The 21,968-nt window shown below is 40.6% G+C and overlaps 1 protein-coding gene across 4 annotated transcripts in view; it reads left to right on the top strand.

Annotated features, from left to right (window-relative positions):
- LOC126457215 (ATP-binding cassette sub-family A member 7-like) overlaps positions 1-21,968 on the top strand; it is a 594,847-nt gene that overhangs the window by 513,842 nt on the left and 59,037 nt on the right. For all 4 annotated transcript variants that reach the window (XR_007585450.1, XM_050093334.1, XM_050093335.1 and 1 more), the window contains 2 exons: positions 3,173-3,289; positions 21,097-21,207. Coding sequence is in view for 3 of the 4 variants with exons in the window: in XM_050093334.1 (XP_049949291.1) it covers positions 3,173-3,289; positions 21,097-21,207 (228 nt within the window). In the remaining variant the exon portion in view is untranslated. The remainder of the gene's footprint in view (positions 1-3,172; positions 3,290-21,096; positions 21,208-21,968) is intronic.

Here is a 21,968-nt window from a genome sequence, read left to right as displayed (position 1 = left end):
CTACTTTTAAAGTAGTTACAGCCAAATACACTATTTGCAAGTCATGAGCAAAATTTTACACCTGGGAAATGATTATGACTTGACCCTGTGTGTGCTAATCAGAGCTTTTGAGAATGACTTTGAGTTAGTTTTAATGAAATCTGTTCTAACAGCCCTTTAGAAGCAGGGCACAGAGTCTAAATATATTGCTATACTGAAGAATTAGTGCCAGTACTGCAGCTTCTGTTAGACTTAATCACAATATGAGTAATTCAAAATTAAATGAGTAGTCACACAAAGAGATTACACATCAGTTAAACTATTCTTAGCAGTCCTAGAAGTAGTGTTCAGATCTTTAAACTGGGCTTCTGAAGAAGGAATATGTCTATGAAATGTATCTGAATCACCTTACATACAAACATTAATCCTTGTTCCATAGATCATGAATACAACATTTCATAATGATGCGGAAAGTGTCACTTTAACATAATTTTTCTTTACGCAAAATAGTTAATTAGTTTCTTTTTCTTTTTATTTATTTAGTTATTTATTTTTTTTACAGTCATATGTAAGAACTCATTTATTGAGTAGGAGTTATCATTCAGAAATTCTCCTAATTTCCTTTTGAATTTTGGTTGGCTATTTGTCAGACCTTTAATATTATTTGGCAAATGACCAAAGATTTTTGTGGCAGCATAATTCACCCCTTTCTGTGCCAAAGTGAGATTTAATCCAGAATAGTGAAGTCTATCCTTTCTTCTAGTGTAGTAGCTATCACTTCGCTGTTGTTTTTGAATTGGGATGGGTTATCAATGACAAATTTCGTAAGTGAATATATGTATCATGAAGGTACTGTGAATATCCCAAGTTCCTTAAATAAATGTCTGCAAGGTGACCTTGGGTGGGCTACAGCTATTATTCCTTCTACATGCTTTTGTGCAATGAATACTTTCTCTCTTAATGACGAATTGCCCCAAAATATGATGCCATGTGAAAGCAGTGAATTAAAATAGGCAGTGTAGGCTAATTTACTGATATATTTATCACCAAAATTTACAATAACCCTAATAGCATAAGTAGTTGAACCTAACCGTTTCAGCATATCATCAATGTGTTTCTTCCAATTCAATTTCTCGTCAATGCACTCACCCAGAAATTTGGAGTATTCTGCATTAGCAACAGACTTCTGGTTATAGTCTATATTTATCAATGGTCTTATGGCATTTACTGTACAGAATTGTATAAACTGTGTTTTCTCAAAATTTAGTGAGAGTCCATTTCAGAGAACCACTTAATAATTTTCTGAAAGACATTATTTATATTTCCTCAGCTGATTCTTGCTTCTTGGGTGTGATTACTATACTTGTATCATCATGAAAAAGAACTAACTTTGCATCTTCACAGATATATAGTGGCAAGTCGTTAATATATATTAAGAACAATAAGGGACCAAAGACTGAACCCTGTGGGACACCATTCTTGATACCTCCCCAGTTAGAAGACTCTGCTGACTTTTGCAGACTATGTGTACTGTTAATTTCAACCTTTTGCATTCTTCCAGTTAAGTATGAATTAAAACATTTGTCCACTGTTCCACTCATACCACGATTTTTGCTTATTTAGAAGAATTTCATGATTCACACAATCAAAAGCCTTTGAGTGATCAGAAAATATCCCAGTGGGTGATGTTCAGTTATTCAATGCATTTATTATTTGATCAGTGAAAGCATTTTCTGTTGAAAAGCCTTTCTGAAAACCAAATTGACATTTTGTTAGTATTTCATTTTTATAAATATGTGATGCTAATCTTGAATACATTACTTTTTCAAGAATTTTAGATAAAGCTGTCGGAAGTAAGAGTGGGCAGTAGTTGTTAGCATCAGACGTATCCCCTTTTTTATGCAATGGCTGAACAATAGTGTATTTTCAGTCTGTCTGGAAAAATGCCCTGTTTCAGTGAGCTACTACATAAGTGGCTGAGAATCCTACTTATTTGCTTTGATGATGACATTATACTGTTTGCCACTAATGAACAGAAGCTTCAACATTGGAAGAACTTAGTAGAGTAAATTTGAAAGCAGGTGTGAAAATCAGTTATAATAAGACTAAATAATTGCCCATAAATTTGGTGACAAGGGAATAGTGCAAATTTACAATGAACACCCAGTACCATTTGATACGTTTTCCTGTTTATGACAGTTGTAGACAGCTGCTGTAGAAATAAACACAAGAGTAAAAATGGCATGGAATGCTTTTAGTAAACTGTATAGTGTTTACAAAACTAAGCTTCCAACATATGCAGAAATGAAAGGTAAATAGATGACATTTGAACACATTCGGGAATGAAGTGTGTGTGTATAGCTGAAGACGTGATGTCTGGATGTGTGTGAAGGAGGCCAATACTCAGCAGTAGATGTCAAATGTCATGATGGTGGATGGTGGCAGGTGTAATTGAGAGCAGAAGAAGGGGGCAAAATAAGTTTAAATCTGAATCATAAACAGATAGATGAACAGAGAGCAAATGTTAACTGAAAATAAAGAAATAAAAGGAAAATTGTGGAGAGAGAAAGTGTAAGTGGGGAGGGACTACTTAAATTAACAAAACTTTTGTTGGAGTCTTTACCTATGTCTAGAATCTGAAAGCTTTGCTAGTGGAAGGGAAAACAGCATGTAAGAGCAAGTGTTTATTAGTGAAAATAAATTGATTTATGCAGAAATTAGCTTATGAGGTTTGCTGGTTTAAGTTATATGGGTTACAGATTTAAATTCATCCTTCCCCCCTCCTCTGATAGCCATTCACACTTGCATGTTTTGTTAAAAGTGGCATTTATATGTAATGGAGTTCTAGAATTTAAATATTTTTTATGGCCTGAACTTGAATATCCAGTTACTGCTCTAAAACTTTCAAATAATGCTATTTTTAATTTGTTTGTTTCTTCAAGAAACAAATAGTAAATAAGCAACAAAATAATAAGAAATATAAACATCTGGCAGATAAAAGCTATGTGCCTGACCAGAATTAAATCCTAGATTTTTGAGTTCCATGATGTATATGAGGTGGTGCAGTGCAGTTCAAATCCTAGTTATGCACACAGTTTTAATTTGCAGCATGGTTCATTGTGGTGCAGACATTGATGCAGAGTGAACTATTGATATTAATAAGAACCAATTAGTAAATTGTTCATTATTTCAGGAATTTCCAGAGCCAACTGGCAAGAGGAAGGGAGATGACGATGTTGCTGAAGAGCAATCCAGAATTTCTAAGGGCAATACTAGAAATGATATTTTACTGTTGCGTGATGTTTCAAAGGTAAGTGCTATAAACTGAAGTACAATCTAATTTCATTAGCAATTTTGTGTGATATAAGAAACAGAAACAGTTTGCAGATGGGAATCAGTTTAGGAACAGTGAGCTTAGGAAAGATAAGCTTCCAAACTTCTGGGGAGATTTGAATGAATCCTGCTTTCGAATTTGTCAAGTGTATTTTATGCTTGTATATGACACGGAATAAGTTAACCAGGCTTTTTTGGTAATGCAAAATTTCAGCAGCAAAAAGTCTGCTCTTACACCAGAAAACAGAATCATCCAGAGAATAGGCAAATTGTAGAACAATAAGATCAACATTAGATGACACTTTGAAATCAAGGAAAGATATGAGGAAATAACAAATTAGATTACAAATCACACAAAATGAAAGACAAACAAATGGGGGGCTCCAAATCAAGATCAACAAACAAACAAACAATGAGAAGAATGATTGTGGATTAAGAAAAAAGTTTAGATTGAAAAGAATGAAGAAGTAGTGGGAAAAGCCATGACAGAATTATCTGAATGAGACAGATATTGGTAGATGTGATGTACATTTACAGACAAAAAATGATAACAATTTCAGAAAAAAACTGAATGATTTATTCAAGAGAACGAGCTTCACAAATTGAGCAAGTCTATAATTTGTTGGTCCATCTGTGGTCCTTATATATGCAAGTAATTATTTGGTGTGGCATTGATTGATAGAGTTGTTGGATGTCCTACTGAGCAGGATCGTGCCAGACGCTGTACAGTGGGTGTGTTACACTGTCAAAGTCACGAAATGATTGGAGGGTCATACTCATAATGCTCCAAACATTCTCAATTGGGAGAGATCTGGCTATTTTGGTGGCCCAGGTGGCATTTGACAAGCATGAAGACAAGCAGTAGAAACTCTTGTGTGTGGGTGGACATTATCTTGCTGAAATGAAAGCCCTGGATGGCTTGCCATGAAGGGCAACAAAACCAGGCGTAGAATATCATTGACATACCACTGTGCTGTAAGGATACTGTAGATGACAACCAAAGAGACGTGATAGAAAATGAAATGCACCCCATACCATCACTCCCGGATGTCTGGTCATACATTGGGTGACAATGAGATTGGTATCCCATCGCTGTCTGGGGCATCTCCAGACACACCTTCACTCGTCATGGGGGCTCAATTTGAAGCAGGACTCTTCAGCGAACAATCCATGCCAAGGTCCAGAGGTGGACTAATGCATTATTGTTTTGCTCAGTTTGTGAAATTTGTTCTCTTGAATCCAATATTTCTCAAATTATTACCATTTGTTTGTCTGTAAATGTATATCACATATAGCGCTTTCCATCCCTTTGGGTAATTCATTTGTGATGTGTTATTTGTTCTTGGCTTAGAGTGTACAAATAAATTTAATTGAAGATCCTGTATTAATGATTCTTCAGTTCTGGATAATATACCCAGATAATGTTCTAGATAAATACATCACAGTTAATGGATACATTCCATATACAAGTACATAGAGGTTGATACTATATTATAATTAATGTCTTCCCAAATTTAATACTGTCATTCTTGTACTACCTTTTGGTGTCTGTATGGTGTTTGGTGACAAAGAATACACATCCCTAATATTTTCAACATACAACAAATTCTACTTGTTTATAGGCTATGAAATGATGTAAACTGGTTATTGTAGGCTCTGTGAGAACAAGTGTTATCTGTTACTGAATGGCAACAGTTATGTTGTAGCAAAGTAGTAGCAGATGAAACTGCATAACTTTTTGATACATCAGCGTATGGCTCTATTCTCTACAATTTAAAGCATCCAAACTATCCTAGAGGATGTGGGTGTTCTCTAGTGGAGGTGGGTCAGAGTGAATCAAATCCACTCGAAGACAGTAAAGTCCCTTTATTACTTTTCAGTAGTTTGTATTAGTAACTTATGGCTACATGTGATGGACACTGAAGGTGGGCACTAACTCACAGACCTCAGCAGCGAAGCACTGTTGTGAAGACCACTGCACCTGCTATGCCAAACACAAGCCAGGCACGGTGTGACCTTGCGTAGTAAGCATTCTCGACTGGTGACTGAGCTGTGTTGGGAGCTGACGTAACAGACTTGCACAGCTAGGCCGATTGTGGGATGGGGTGGCAATTGGAGCCAGACAATGACGCTGATGGGAGCTTAAAGTCTGGCGAGCAAACGCTGGTCTCCCTGGTCTAGTGTCTAGCTGGTGGCATCTGGCTTTGGCAGACAGTTGCTCAGTAACTATAGTGGTCTCCGCTCAACCCCAGGCTCATCAATGCTGTGGCTGGACCTCTTGGCAGGTTTTGTGTTATGACGACAATGGTGTGGTAGCGACCGCATGGTCCAAGCTGACACTTTGAAAACATCAACTCAATTACTTGCTGATTCAATGACCTACTTGGCCAGATGGCCAGTATTTATGTGGTGTCACCGCCAGACACCACACTTGCTAGGTGGTAGCCTTTTAAATCGGCCGCAGTCCGCTAGTATACGACGGACCCGCGTGTCGCCACTATCAGTGATTGCAGACCGAGCGCCGCCACACGGCAGGTCTGGAGAGACTTACTAGCACTCGCCCCAGTTGTACAGCCGACGTTGCTAGGAAAGGTTCACTGAGAATTACGCTCTCATTTGCCGAGACGATAGTTAGCATAGCCTTCAGCTAAGTCAATTACTACGACCTAGCAAGGCGCCATTTATCCTCTGCTATGTATCTAATGAAGCATGTACAGTAACAAGACCAATGTTCACCAATTGAGGATTAAAGTTAAGTATTCCAGCAGCTACGTACTTTTCTTTATAGCATTCATTACGTATCCTGTTTCAGACCTCATGCCAGCCTGCGTGAGTTAAACGCTTGCCTTTCGGTTACCCGTCACTGTGGACTGGCTGTCTTGTCAGTCCACAACAATTTATATACAGCAAAGTGGGTTTGTTTTAGTGTTAATGCTAGAAATGTCATGTCACCATGTTCCGAAGTGTCCCTGGTTTCAGTAACTATCAAGTCACTGACTGACTGGCAGGCTGGTGGCAGTGCCCAGTGGGTGTCATGGCATAGTGCTGTGCTGGTGTATTGTGGCAAGTGTCCTTTTATGACATTGGGCTCTCTTGCCTAGCTCTCTGCTTTTATACAATTAACACTCACCATTAAGTTGGCAGTGTGTTAGTGAGGCAGTTGTCATGACATCAGCTTAAGTAAATCATCAGAGCCGGCCAAGGAGCATGCAGGCCAGTCACCTGAGATAAGTAATGCTGTAATAGTGGCTTAGCATTCTGCAGCACAATATTCTAAGGCCAGCAGTGGCCTAACACAGTTTCTGCAGCCATCTACATGTTGTTAGCCTAGCTCTAGTCATAATACCTTCGACTGGAGCAAGTACGTATATTCCCAGCTCAGCCAGTAGCAACATTCCAATAGCGCCACACATTAGTCATCATTCGAATGTGTAGCTGAGCTTCTACAGCCTCATTGAGGAGGAGATACCACTCAGGGCTGGAAAGAAAGCCTATGTGCACTCTGCTTGTGTGCCAGGGGGGTCTCGTGCTAAATGTGGAGGCGACCTTGCCTGCTGTTATCAAGTATGCAGGGTGCAGTTGTTTGCAAGTTCTGGCACACATCAGCACCAACAACTCCTTTTGCATGAGTTCTGTGGCCATCCTCAGTTTATACAGGTGGCCGGCAGAAGCGTTGAAGGCTGCAGCGTTGGTGAAGGCTGCAGCCTCAAACATTGGGTGCAAGCAGAACTCACAATTTGCAGCTGAGTGGAGGGTCTCAACCAAAGGATTCATTGACTCTGTGACGGTCTTGGGTGCAGATTCTAGACTCGTGTTATCAGTTTGTGGGTTTGTAGACTCCCCTTAACAGATTAAGGGTGCACTACCTAAAGGGGACAGCTACTCGGGTAGCAGAGTACTGCTGGAATGCACATGAGGTTTTTTTTTTAGCTAGGCAGTAGTTTGGGGTACTCTGATGAACACTTGCCAGTCGACAAGCAAGAGAAGGCAGACAACATTCAAAATAAAGACACTTTGACTGTCAAAATATCATCAGTAAATTGTTGAAGTACTCATAACAAAGTTCTTGAATTTACTGCCCTCCAGGAAAGTTCTCGCGCTCAGATTACTCTCGGGACCAAGAGCTAGCTGACCCCAAACTGGAAAGCTCTGAGATATGTAGCAAGTCATGGAATGTATATTGGAAAGACAGATTGGAGACCATAGGAGGAGAAGTGTTCTTTGCAGTTGACATAAAATTGTCTCTACTGATGTCGAAATTTAGTGTGACAGTGAAGTTATCTGGTCACGTATAACGTGTCTGGGTGAAACCCAGCTAAATGTTGTATTTTTCTCTGGCCACCTGATTCTGCTGTGACAGTCCTAGAGTTATTCAAAGAACGTCTGTTATCAGTAGCACGCAACTACTCAGGTCAAATATTACTAGTTGGAGGCGTCTTTAACCTACCGAGTATAGACTGGGATGTCTATGGATTCAGTGCAGGGGGTAAAGACACACACTAAAGTCAAGTACTTTTGAACATGTTTTCTGAAAACTGTCTTGAGAGCTAGTTTGGCAACCCACACGCAATGGAAGTATCTTCGACCTTGTAGCTACAAATAGATCAGATCTGATCGACAACGTCAGTATAGAAATAGGAATTAGTGATCATGATGTCCTTATAGTAACTATTGTTATGAAAGTTAATAAATCTGTTGAAAAGAGCAGCTAAGCAGTTTTTAGCATCTCACTTAGACAGTGAATTGACATCACTTAGTTTCAGTATGATGACATAGATTGTAAATCTTGGTCTGGAGAATCATGTGCCTAATAAGTGGATTAGGGACACAAAAGATCCACCATGGTTTAATAACGAGATTTGGAAAATGCTGAGGAAGCAGAAGCTGTTGCACTCTAGGTTCAAAAGAGAATGCACAAAAGATGAACTATGCACAGTGCATACTACTGCAACTGTCATATCTTTGCAAAAGACCTGGCAGAGAACCCAAGAAGATTTTGGTCCTATGTAAAATTGGTAATTGGGTCTAAGGCTTCCATCCAGTCACTTGTTGACCAGTCTGGTGTAGCAGTTGAAGTCAGTGAAACGAAAGCTGAAGTTTTAAATTTCATGTTCAAGAAATCATTCATGCAGGAGAAACATATAAACATAATGTCATTTGAGCATTGAACAGATTCCCGTATGAAAGACATAGTAATAAGCATTCCTGGCATAGAGGAACAACTGAAAGTGTTGAAAAGAAATAAGTCTGGATGGAATCCCAGTTTTCAAATTGTTCTCTAAGGCATTGGACCCTTACTTAGCTTGCATTTATCATGAATCACCCAGGGCAAAGTCTCAAGTGCCTGGAAAAAAGTGCAGGTGACTCCTGTGTATAAAAAGGGTAAAAGAACGTGCCTGCAAAATTACAGACCAGCATCCTTAACACTGGGTTGGTGCAGAGCCGTTGAATGTATTCCGTGTTTAAATATAATAAATTTTCTTGAGACTAAGAAGCTTATGTGATTGAATCAGCATGGTTTTACAAAGCATCACTCATACAAAACTAAGTTTGCCCTTTTCTCACATGATATACCATGAACTATGGATGAAATGCCAGAAGCACATTCCGTATTTCTGGATTTCTGGAAAGCGTTTGACATAGTGTCCCATTGAAGGCTGTTAAAGAAGGTACAAGCATATGGAATAGGATCACAGTTATGTGAGTGACTCAAAGACTTCTGAAGTTATAGAACCCAGTATGATGTCCTCGATGGCAAGTGTTCATCAGAGACAAGGGTATCATTGGGGGTGCTCCAGGGAAGTGTGAAGGGACCACTATTATTCTCTACTTACATAAATGACTTGGCAGGCAGGGTGGGCAGCAAGCTTTGGTTGCTTGCTAATGATGCTGCGACATACAATAAGGTGTCAAAGTTGAGTGACTGTAGGAGAATACAAGACGGCTTGAACAAAATTTCTAGTTGATGTGACGAATGACGACTCTAAATGTAGAAAAAAAAGTTAGTTAATGTGGATGAGTGGGAAAAACAAACCTGTAATGTTCAGTCACAGTGTCAGTAGTGTTGTGCTCGACACAGTCACATCAAATTATAAAGAATGTAGCAACCAGTAGTGGAAACGTAATTTATTTATCTTATTGCAAATCACTTTCAACTGACATCAGTCATCATCGGTGTTAAAACAAATACATGAGACAGGGCATAAACAACAACTGCTTTAACAAATGAAAAAATTGACAATAAAACATAGTTACATAAATTACAACATATACAGATGTCTGAAAATTAAAATTCAAAGTCATAACATACCATTTTTCTAACCAATACATGCTATAAGTAGAAGTACTGTCCTTGGCGGATTTATATTATGAAGTGACACATCATAGGTCAACACTACAACAAGACAACATGAGATGGCACCACCTTGCAGTAAGTGCCCTCTATGTAAAATACAAAAGTAATGTGAAATACAAACAATAGAGAATATGTCACATTACAAAAAATTACGCAGTGAAGGTAATTGATAATACCAATTTAGATAATCACACCAAGTGAAAATGTCCGAAACATTGTTTGTTAGATGACAGTAACAAATTAAATATATACGTCAAAACTATGATCATCAAAATTGTAAGAACAGAAAACTCACTAAAATACGATTCCATTCACACAGATTTAGAAAAAGAAAGTTATTTGTGATAATAACGAAACCGATTAGTGGTATCAATGGCCATCTGCCATTCTACATACGAACTACAAGTGCATCAAAAGGCATGTTTATATTACTTCCAATAGATGACACTACATTACTGAATGCACAAATCCAAACTTGACAGTCAGGTAAAACTTACAGTACAAGATAAACAATCGTATTACTTAAATAATGTGGTTAACAAAGTGTTGCTCGTATAAAAAACCATATGTGGATAACAACTTTAAATCTACTATGCGAACTATAGCCTCATAAACAAATGTACTATGCGCTCTTGTATTTCTCTTGAGTATGGTGGTAAACAATACAAGGATTTCCATGTCACTGCCAACCACCGGTGATAAAATAGGTGCTCAAAAGTCAATCACAAAACAACACAAGCAGCCCGCTCAAAATATGTAAAACCAACTCTAAACACCAAAAACCACTTACCATTTGACAACCACATTTTTGAATATAAATGGCTCAGTTTAGGTGCGAAAATTGGCAATTGCATCAGCTGTCACAAAATACATATTTTCTTTAAAAGTTAATACATATAAGGAGATACAAAACCATTTATAAAACCAAAAGTTAAAATTGTACACTACTGACCATTAAAATTGCTACACCAAGAAGAAATGCAGATGATAAACGGGTATTCATTGGACAAATATATTGTACTAGAACTGACGTGTGATTACATTTTCACGCAATTTGGGTGCATAGCTCCTGAGAAATCAGTATCCAGAACAATCACGTCTGGCCGTAATAATGGCCTTGATACATCTGGGCATTGAGTCAAACAGCGCTTGGATGGCGTGTACAGGTACAGCTGCCCATGCAGCTTCAACACGATACCACAGTTCGTCAAGAGTAGTGACTGACGTATTGTGATGAGGCAGTTACTCAGCCACCACTGACCAGATGTTTTCAATTGGTGAGAGATCTGGAGAATGCGCTGACCAGGGCAGCAGTCAAACATTTTCTGTATCCAGAAAGGCCCGTACAGGACCTGCAACGTGCGGTCGTGCATTATCCTGCTGAAATGTAGGGTTTAGCAGGGATCGAATGAAGGGTAGAGCCACAGATCATAACACATCTGAAATGTAACGTCGACTGTTCAAAGTGCAGTCAATGCGAACAAGAGGTGGCCGAGATGTGTAACCAGTGGCACTCCATACCATCACGCCAGGTGAAATGCCAGTATGGTGATGACGAATACATGCTTCCAATGTGCGTTCACCACAATGTCACCAAACATGGATGCGACCATCATGATGCTGTAAACAGAACCTGAAGCCATCCAAAAAAAATGCCGTTTTGCCATTTGTGCACCCAGGTTTGTCGTTGAGTGCACCATCGCAGGCTGTGATGCAGCGTAAAGGGTAACCGCAGCCATGGCCTCAGAGCTGATAGTCCATGCTGCTGCAAACGTCGTCGAACTGTTCGTGCACATGGTTGTTGTCTTGCAGACGTCCCCAGGTGTTGACTAAACATGGCTGCATGATCTGTTAGAGCCATGTGGATAAGATGCCTGTCATCTCGACTGCTAGTGATATGAGGCCGTTGGGATCCAGCACGGCGTTCCGTATTACTCTCCTGAACCCACCAATTCCATATTCTGCTAACAGTCATTGGATCTCGACCAACGCGAGCAGCAATGTCACGATACAATAAACCACAATCGCGATTGGCTACAATCCGACCTTTATCAAAGTCGGAAACGTGATGGTACGCATTTCTCCTCCTTACATGAGGCATCACAACAACGTTTCACCAGGCAACGCCAGTCAACTGCTGTTTGTGTATGAGAAATCGGTTGGAAACTTTCGTCATGTCAGCACGTTGTAGGTGTCACCACTGGCGCCAACCTTGTGTGAATGCTCTGGAAAGCTAATCATTTGCATATCACAGCATCTTCTTCATGTCGGTTAAATTTAGCGTCTGTAGCACATCATCTTCGTGGTGTAACAATTTTAATGGCCAGTAGTGTAGAATAAATAGTCACTCAATGTAAGGTGACATAAATAATCATCAGGAAGAGAACAACACAACATATTGTATTATATTGTTCTTATGTGAAAAAATATGAACAATCTTGTGATCACAGATCATCTGCTCAATACAGCAGAACTTATATTCCAAGGCCTAAAATATTCGTTGAAACAACAATTAGCTACGTAAGTTTGCCCAAAAAATATAAAGGCCGCTATATATCGAGTAAGATGATACTGATAACAACATGTTAGCCATTAGAAAATGGAAAAACAGTTACGACATAATCTGTTAATCTACTCCTTCAGCGAACTACATAGAACCACTGAGGCCATCTACAGGGAAAAAGCATAGTTATTGATGAGCACACATCATTTCCATGACAGTAGATGGCACTGCAAGGGACTAGAACGATCAAGTATGGTGTGCATTTTTTACCTAGCTAAATGGATGAAAAGCTATTATTTATTTTTCATTGCTGGTAGAATGGGTAAAATCATGCTTGATTAATACGCTCGATAAACGAACATGCCCAGTTCCCTCAGCAAACTATTAGCAACACAGAATGGCCACATTAGCATAGAACAGTTGTTCCAGCATATTCAACAATACCACAGAGGTTATCTGTGCCAAGTCACATTAGTGGGAATTTCATCCTTGGAAACTTTCTTAATCCTGGTCATCACTTGTGTGGCCTATGACCAACGACCCCACCAATCTCCAAGCCCACCATCTACCAACCCAGTGGATCAACCACAAGATTTGAACAAAGGGACAGAACATTGTGGATTTACCTCTCATAACACACAATGTGATGGAATGCGTAGGGAAGAATAACAGACAATTTATGAAGAGTGAATAGTGGTGTGAGAGGGAATGCTCTATAGGTGCAGGGGAAAATGTAAACTAGTAGTACCATGTTGTTTAAGTATTTCGCAGGATCAGCAACACGCTGGAGTTTGGAAGACTAAAGTCTCCCAAGGAGGAGGACATTTTTTGGTCTTGGCCTCAGGCAGGCCATCACAACCAGCCAAGTGGTATGGCAGGCTGTGGCACTTTGCAACATCCTATGGTCAGTGGTGCACTATAATGTAGCACAATGCTGCATTTCTGCAGCCAGCTCTTTGAAGGGAAACTAGCTCATCATAAAAACGTCAACTGGAGTGAGTATATATACTCCCAGCTTAGCTATTAGCAGCATTCCATTTGCCGTGCGTTTGACCAGCACAGCCTCTGAATCAGTCATTGTTCGAATGTGTGGCTCAGCACATACAGCCTCTCTGAGCACCATCATTAACTAGGTACAGCCACTGGTCTACAAGATGACAGCTAGCCCCGATGACATTTAATTGTCTCCGCTGCAGCAGGGCCACCCATTGTGTCTCATCACCTGACGTACCAGCCTCCATGAGTTCTGGGTTCGAGTCAGAACATCTGTGTGTCCCCACCAGACACTTTGGTCTGCGTGCAGTGTTTTCAGCTCAAAAACAGAATGTTGTACTGTGGAGCTGTCACTTTAAGTTGTCAACAAGGCCACTGTCACTGCCAGCCACTGTTACGGTACCACAGTACCCCACTGCCTTGTGTATTTGGTCGTTGCCCACTAGCAGTGGCCAGCGCCAGGGCCACAGTCATCAACGTCTTCTATGTAAGCATTGATTAATAAAGAATGTTGTTGTTAGTAAGTGGTCTCGACTCTGCATTTACGCAGCGCTTGTGATCCTACCCCACAGCTCCTCACACATTCCACTTTGGAGGCAGAAGGGATCATACTGCAGCCTTAAGCGTCAGTGTAGCAGTCATAACACTGTGGCCACTACAGTGTAGAATAGTGCTATTGCATGTGTTCTCGGAGTCTTTCGCAGCAGCATTCATGAATAAAACGTTCTCGGTTTTCAAGCCGCGTCAATTCGAATAAAATCCTCCAGCTTTCGATAACCATCTCTGCCATCGTTGTCAGGAGTTCACTGACTGCCAGGTTTGCTACAGTTTCTCACTTATAGAGGCATGATGACATCATCAGCTGGTGGAGCTATCGCCCATGGCAGCACTGGTGGCGCCAGGGGCAGGCGCCGCGTTTGAAACTGCCGCTCCTGCGTCGTGCATCTGTCTTTGCTTTCTTTCGATGTCCAATGCCCACCCCCTTGCCCTGCTGAGTGTATATCCCCAGTATCTGTTGAAATTGTTGTTGTTTAAACAAATCTCGGCCGCTTCCTTTATAATGGAGTCCCAATACGTAGATGCGTGAGCCAACACTGTTGTATTTTCGAACTGTATTTTATGTCCAAGCGAACACTTTGGTATTTTTGAACTGTATTTTATGTCCATTTTCTAGGCAATGCTCCGCTATGGCTGACTTGTCAAGCTCCCTTTGTTTTATATGGTGCTTGTGCTCAGTACTACGCAGTGCAACTGTGCAAATTGTTTGTCTGATATACATGCTGCCACATTCACAGGGTACACCGGACACTGGAAGAGCAATGTCGTCTTTAACACGGTGCAACATATCTCGTAACTTAGGTGCGGTCTGGAACCCTGGTCTTAGCCCATGTTTCTGCAGCAGACATCCTAACTTGCTGTTAGTTGCTCCACATTATGGCAGAAATGCAGTCCGTTTGGCCTCTTCTACTGATTCACCAGGTGTCTTTTGTCGGCGGCCCTTGAAAGCGTTTCCGATGTTTCTTTTGCTGTATTCATTTTCCCCGAAAACACATTTTAAGTTTTGCAATTCGAATAGACGGCTTGAAAACCGAGAACGTTTTATTCATTAGTGCTATTGCATAATGTGGTGCTAAATTGACACCCTCAGACACTGGATAATTACTTCTGCTCTTCACTCAGTCAATTTATACAGGCGCTGCACTTTTCTCCATTCTGTGCAAGAAAGGAGAATTGTCACATAATCAGTTAGTTGATCATTTTAGTACTTTTCACTCATTTAGGTCTGGAGAATCTGTATTTTCTAGTGAGAGTACTTTAGATTGTAAAGGATAACAATAATGAAAATTTCTGGATGGAAACATACGTAAAACAAGGGAAAGGCAACCACTTACCAATGGAGGATTGGTGTGGCAGACACCCAAACATCGGTGGTCACAGTAGCAACAAGACTACTACTGCTACGAGCATGGATTTTGCGTGTGTGTGTGTGTGTGTGTGTGTGTGTGTGTGTGTGTGTGATGAAAAGTTCTGAGAATGATTTTATTCCTAGTGTATAAGCGATGTCAGTGCAGTAACTAAGGTAGCAGCTTGAACTAACAACAGTAATCAACAGCTGTACATATTCTACTGGTAACTTATGAGCAAGCTGTGTTAAGTAGTTGCCACACAGCCATGATGTGTCAGTGTTTTTGTGTCACAAATCTCAGTATCACATCATCTCTGAATCAAGTGTACAACATGTTCTCCAGAACATTTTGAACAAGAGAAAAGTGTGTGCAAAGTTTTTCCTGCACCCCTTGACTCCTGAACAAAAACAACGGGTGGATGCCTCCTGTGACTTGACTGAAATGCAAAATGCAGACAATTCTCTTATGGAAAAAATCTTCAGGGTTAATGAGACTCAGTGTTATCGATACAAACCTACCACAAAATGACAAAGTGCAGATAACTGCAAAAAAGACCACTGTTTGGATGACATAACCAATTTTGAAACCAATATCAAGTGCGAGTTGGACAACATCCCAAAGAAGGATTCTTCTGTTAGTTTCACCTGATTACATGAACCTGCTGTGCATTGTACTTAAGCAGGGAGGGGATGAAGGTCTCTGTAATACATCTAATGTATTAAAACCACCATCTTATCTTTTCTCTATTTTTGATTTGCCCAGTCTCAAAACTACTTGGGTTTTGGGGTACATTGAAATAAAAACAATGTTCTCTTTAAACTGATACCTAAACTGATAGCTCCCACAGTTCTAGAAGTATGGTGAGAATTAAAAGCAATGTTCCCCCTTGAGGAAAACTGTTCACCTTGGAGATGTCCGCATCTTCATTGGAAGGGGACGACTGCTGAAGCAGGTGTCATGCTGTCAAGGGAGAATACGGTCTGAAATGGTGCAGCCATGGACAGGTGCAGTTCCCATTCCCCTGCCAGAGACCATAAAGAAGCAGCAGTGATGGAGGAGCTGTATCCATGTCCACCTCTGGGCAGGCACTCGGCAACGTAGGCAGAAGAGAAGACAGAGACAGCAGCAGCAGCAGCAGCAGCAGCAACAGCGGCCACGGAGATGGAGGTGGGTTGGCACTAACTATTCCCTCTAGCGGTAGTGGCACCCATAAAAAAGACACCACGGGAGCCAGAGGGAGCCTGGATCACTCCACAGTGGCTGGCATGGATGGTGGAGGTGGCTGTGGTGTGGTGGATCTCCAGTTCTTGGTTAGTCATGTGTAGGCAGAGCTGGCCGTAGTGTCAGGACACCGACCCATTGAGGTGCACACAAAACACAGGCAGCGTATGCTGCAGTGATGGACGACTGCCACTATCCACTTAAGGTGCCAGCCAAACCCACATTCCCAGTCAGTGGAGCCCAGATGGAACTGCAGTGGGGTAGGTGCCAGAGGATGGCTAGGGGCCCTGGTGACGAAGAAGCAGCTCTGTCAGGCTGTGGTCGCCAACTAGAGTTAACCTATAGGGGCTCAAGAACCTATCAAGGGCTTCTTTGGGAGAAGATTGCATGACATATTTTTTCATCTGAGTTTTGAAAGTATGAACCATGCAGTCCAACTCACCATTTGGCTGAAGGTGAAATGGAAGAGCTGTAACATGCCAAATGCCACTCTTTGTACAAAATGCTTCAAAATCTTGAGACACAAGTTGCAGGCTGTCGTCCACCACAAAAATGTATGGTAATCCTTCCAAGGAAAAAAATCTTTGTGAAGGCCGTGGCTGTAGCCATCATGGATGTGGAAGAACAATGAACCACATAAGGAAATTTTGAGAAAGCATCAACTACAACACACAAATAACAGTTAAGGCGCCAATAACAGTTAAGGAAGGGATGCACAAAATCAGCACAAATATGTTCACAGGGGTGCTGGGGGTGGGCCACAAGGGTTAATAGAGATAGGCTGACACAACACTTGTGATTTCACTGTCAATACCCAGCCAAAACACGTGATGACATGGTCAGCAAACTTGTACGAGAAACACCCCAATGGTCCAGGTGGAGAAGGCGTACGATGTCCCGCCACATTGCGCATGGGATCACAACCCTATCTGCTGACTCTTCATTAGCCACTGCCAAGTACCCCACACTCAACCCGGCGATTTATCTGGCCAGCTGTGGTGGACAAATCAAACAACCTGACATAAGACAGGATTGGCCACAACAGCCACCGAAATCATACAGTGTTTTGGGCTTCAACATCTAAATGGAAATGTGACAGTTCATTCTGATTAAATGCAGGATCAAGGCCAATCAGCAACTGATATTGTGCTGTGGGGCATAAATGCATCCATAGGTATAGCTTGACAAAAACACATCTCAGTATTGCAGGCAATGGGCTGCTTTGTCCAGAAGAGACAACAAATGATGGAAAAGTAAAACCAGAGGTTTATGATCAGTAATCAAATGAAATTCAGTACGCAGAGGAAAACATGAAATTTTTAGAAAGGGCTTCTTTTTCTGTCTAGGAGTAGTGCTGTTGTGTTTGATTCAGGGATTTGGAAGCATATGCATAGGACGTTTGGAACCATCCGCATAGTTGTGCACAAGAATGACCCCAGGGCCATATTGTGTGGTGTCTGTGGCCAAAACAAGTTGTTGACCTGGGTGGGAGGTAGCTAAGCAAGGTGTTGAGTGTAATTTTGACTTCAACAGGGTAAAATCATGGTTGCAGGTGGGCGACCAGTGCAAATTAACACCTTTACTTATGGCAGTACGAAATCTTTCCAAGAAAAGCCTGCAACCCTTTGACATTGGTAGAATGCAGAAAAGCTGCAATGCCATTGACATGCTGGCATAAAGGCTTGATGCAAGTATGCATGACTACAAAACTGAGGCAGATGATGGATGATGATGATGATGATGATGATGATGAGGTCCGAGGAGTGTAGGGGACATTGCGGGAGACTCGCACCGCTTTACTAGGCAAAGTCCTATTGGAGGTGGTTTGCCATCGCCTTCCTCCGACCGTAATGGGGATGAATGATGATGATGAAGATGATAGATAACTGAAAAAATTGCAATTTGTCTAACTTATATTTCAACTCAGTGGCCTGCAGCACTGTGAACAAGGCTGCATAAGTGTTCATCTGTAGAGGAACTGGAGACCACAATATCATCCAGGTAGTTAATGCACCCCAGCACAGAGGCTGAGTTGCACCAAAGATGTTTGGAAAATAGCAGAGGCACAAACTCTGTTATAACCGGAAGTGAGTATTCACTTCAAAGATACATTTGGAATCATCGTCCAGAGGCAGCTGCAACTATATTTCAGACAAGTCTGTTTGGGAACAGTATTGACCCCCAGTAAGCTGAGCTAAGAGTTCATCCTGATGGGGTAAGGGATAGATATCAATAACAGGCAGTGAATTTACAGACTATTTTTTAAAATCAGCACTGAGCCGAAGGTGGTTGTTAGGTTTTGCGACAATTATCAATGGAGTGGACCATTCTCTAGACGAGACATGGATTACAACACCCAAAGTTGTAAGTTGATCAAATTCCACTTTCAATTGTTCCTGTAAAGCAATGGGCATTTGGTGGGCATGAAAAAAATGGGGGCACGCCGTCAGTTTCTTTGTGATGTGAGCCTTGAAATCAGTAGCACACCCTAAACCTTTCAAAAACAGTGAGGAGAATTCTGAGCATAGCACAGTCAGTTGTTGGTAAAGAACTTATCTGATACCAGATGCTCTTCATCAGAAATAGAGAATCCAAAAATTTTGAAGACGTCTAACCCAAGTAAGTTTTCAATATCAGCATCTTATTCCACTAGAAAGGTCAAAAGCTGAATAACTGCTTTACACAAGATGGGAGTAGAAAACTGTCCCAGTATGGATATTTGTTGTTGTAACTCACCAACAACAAGAGAGAGGGGATAAAGCCAGTTATCTGAGATCCACATAGGTTTGAGAATTTCACGAAGTCACTGCTGCACCTGTGTCTACTTGCATTTGTAACATCTTGCCCATAACAAACACTTCAATATAAAGTTTTTTTGGGGCTACAATCACTTGGAAAACACTGTTCACATCCACGTTAATATATAGTGAATGAGACTGAGAGCTGCTCACGGATTACAAAAGTTGCAAGTCACTCAGTGCTTTGGGGGCTTGGCCTGTTCTTGTTGAACAAGGCAATGAGGGCGCAATGGGGGAGGAGCACATGAGAGCTGTTGTGAGAGAGCTGTTTTTGTGTAGCATGGCACTGCCCCAAGTGATGTGGAGACCATGATTGCACAGCCACAATGTCATCTGCCCCCAATGAGCTAATCAGTACTATCTGACGAGGAGAGGCAATGGCAGCTACCTCACAACAAGCTTCTATCTGATTTCCTGTTTCCCTAGATACATTGGTATAAAAGTTAATATAGTGAAGATCTCGAACTTACAGTATGCCGATGATACAACTTTGTTTGTGCCATCCATAGCCAAGCTACAGAAAATACTTACAGAAATAGATAATGCTGATTATCATTTTGGAGTCAGAATAAATGCCAAGAAAACTAAATGGATGTCAATTGAAAGAACTCCTGGTCAAAACAAGTCCCTAGTCATTAATGGTAGTAAAATCGAGAAAGTGACCAAATTTAAATATCTCGGATCTGTGATAAATTCATAACTTGATTATGATGAGGAAATTAAGATTATGTGGGACTGCCAAAGAAACATTCCGAAAGCTACGAAATGTGCTGATATACACAGACATGCTGCTCCAACTGAGAATAAGGGTGATACAGTGCTATGTTATCCCCGCTCTACTCTATGGAGTGGAAACTTGGTCAATTAAAGCAGCTTCTGTAAAGAGATTACAAGCAACAGAAATGTGGTTCTTGTGCCGATTACTAAAAATACCATGGATTGAGAAAGTGAGCAATGCTGAAGTGCTATGTAGAGCCGGGGTGGATAGAGAACTAATGGGGACAATTAAAAGAAGACTTTGTACCTGGGGCACATTATGAGAGGAAAGAAATATGAACTTCTGCAATTAATTCTAGAAGGCAGTATAGAAGGAAAGTGCCCACCAGGTAGAAGGAAGCAATCATGGTCACAGAATATCAAGACATGGACTGGCATCAAAAACTTTGAAGAGCTGGTTCAAGAAGCAAGGGAACGCCGCCTGTTAGCAGCCGATGCACTACAAGTGTATGGCACCAAGAAGAAGAAGAAGCAGAAACACAATATTCAAATTCCCACCAACCAACTTATAATTTGCTTCCACATAAAGGAAAATACAGACAAACTGAATGAAGTTGTAATAAGTACAACACACTAAATCAGGGGTTACATTAATGCACAGTATAACAGTAATGTGTTCCAGAGTGCTTGCTGTGCCAATTGTGCCAATGCGAGGCAGCCTCTTTAAGCCAGCCGTGGATGCGTGTGATATTTAATTTTGCACAGTCCCTCTATAGGGCTACAACAATCTCTTTCATGGATGTATCAGGCTTCCTTGAGTTGAGATTCTTCCAGTGGATCTCAACCTGCCATACATTTTCCCAACAATATTTATCTGCTTGTACCACCTTAATTTTCTGCAAATGGAACCTCTATATAGATAAAGGCTGTGAATGACACCAACGTCTTGTGCATTACAGGTCATCTGGTTATACAGCGTGTCTGTTACATCTTTGCATAATGCGCTAATCTGGATCTGGAGTTTATGTTAAATTTAGTAAAAAGCAGATAGCTTGGTGTGAAGTACACACATTCCACCAGTTTCCTTATCATCCATTACTGTTTCCTGTTCTCTGGCATCTTTCTCTCTCACCATCTTCCAACACTCTCTCTCTCCCTGACAAACTGAAATCCGTATTACTTGGTATGATGCAAAATTTGTGGCACACAAATGCATCTCAGTTTTATTCGAAGAGTAAGTAATTATTGTTTCTTATGTCATAGTTAAAGAAGCATAATTTTCACTTGCAGGTGTATAGAGGAAATACTACTGCTGTTAATCAATTATCATTTGGTGTACAACCTGGTGAATGTTTCGGTTTGCTTGGTCTTAATGGTGCAGGAAAAACAACTACTTTTAAGGTAAGCTGTGATGTGTATTAAAATAGTCAATTAACATCTGAATGTTGCATATGCATTGAATATTACCTCTAACATTTCTTTATACTTGTGATCTTAAGATATAAATTGTCTTATAATTGTGGCATCTACATAGATCACCTTTTAGGGTAGCATGTAGCCCAGATACTGGGAAAACTTGTTCCATGGGACAACATAACTGAATGTTGTGAGTGATTTAACACAGAAACTTCTTTTTAAAAAAATTCCAAAATTAGATTTTTGTACAAGGTGCTAAATGATTGGTGGAGTATTGATTTAATATTTGCAAATCGATTTCCCTTATTACAAATGGACGGGAAACACAGTGATACAAATATCCCTTTCTAAGCTTTAGAACTAAATGCTTTATGTTAGGAAATATCTATATAATTTTCTGAGTTTGTTATTGCTTAATGTGTATGAACACAACAAAAACAAAATTCGATTGATATTAATGCACCTAATCCTTATATTTCTTTTGCTGTGGTAATAACAGTTCTTATAAAATAGCTCAAGAATCTTGATTTACAAGTGTTCATTCTTCAGCTCTGTTAGCAATAAGACTCTAAAGTTACCCAACCTGTACTTCAATTGAAATGTTTACTTAAAATAACCCATACTGCCCTGAGGGGTCTTCCGTAACATCTCTGGAGCTGTCTAATAAACTGGGACAGGTCTCCATTAGTTTTGTGTGCAGACCACTTTTACAAAAGTGGCAATGGCTTAGGACCTGTGATACATGC

This window comes from Schistocerca serialis, chromosome 2 (genome assembly GCF_023864345.2).
Source record: "Schistocerca serialis cubense isolate TAMUIC-IGC-003099 chromosome 2, iqSchSeri2.2, whole genome shotgun sequence".
Classification (NCBI taxonomy): domain Eukaryota; kingdom Metazoa; phylum Arthropoda; class Insecta; order Orthoptera; family Acrididae; genus Schistocerca; species Schistocerca serialis.
Note: the sequence above shows the minus strand (reverse complement) of the source record. Positions and strands in the feature narration are given on the sequence as shown.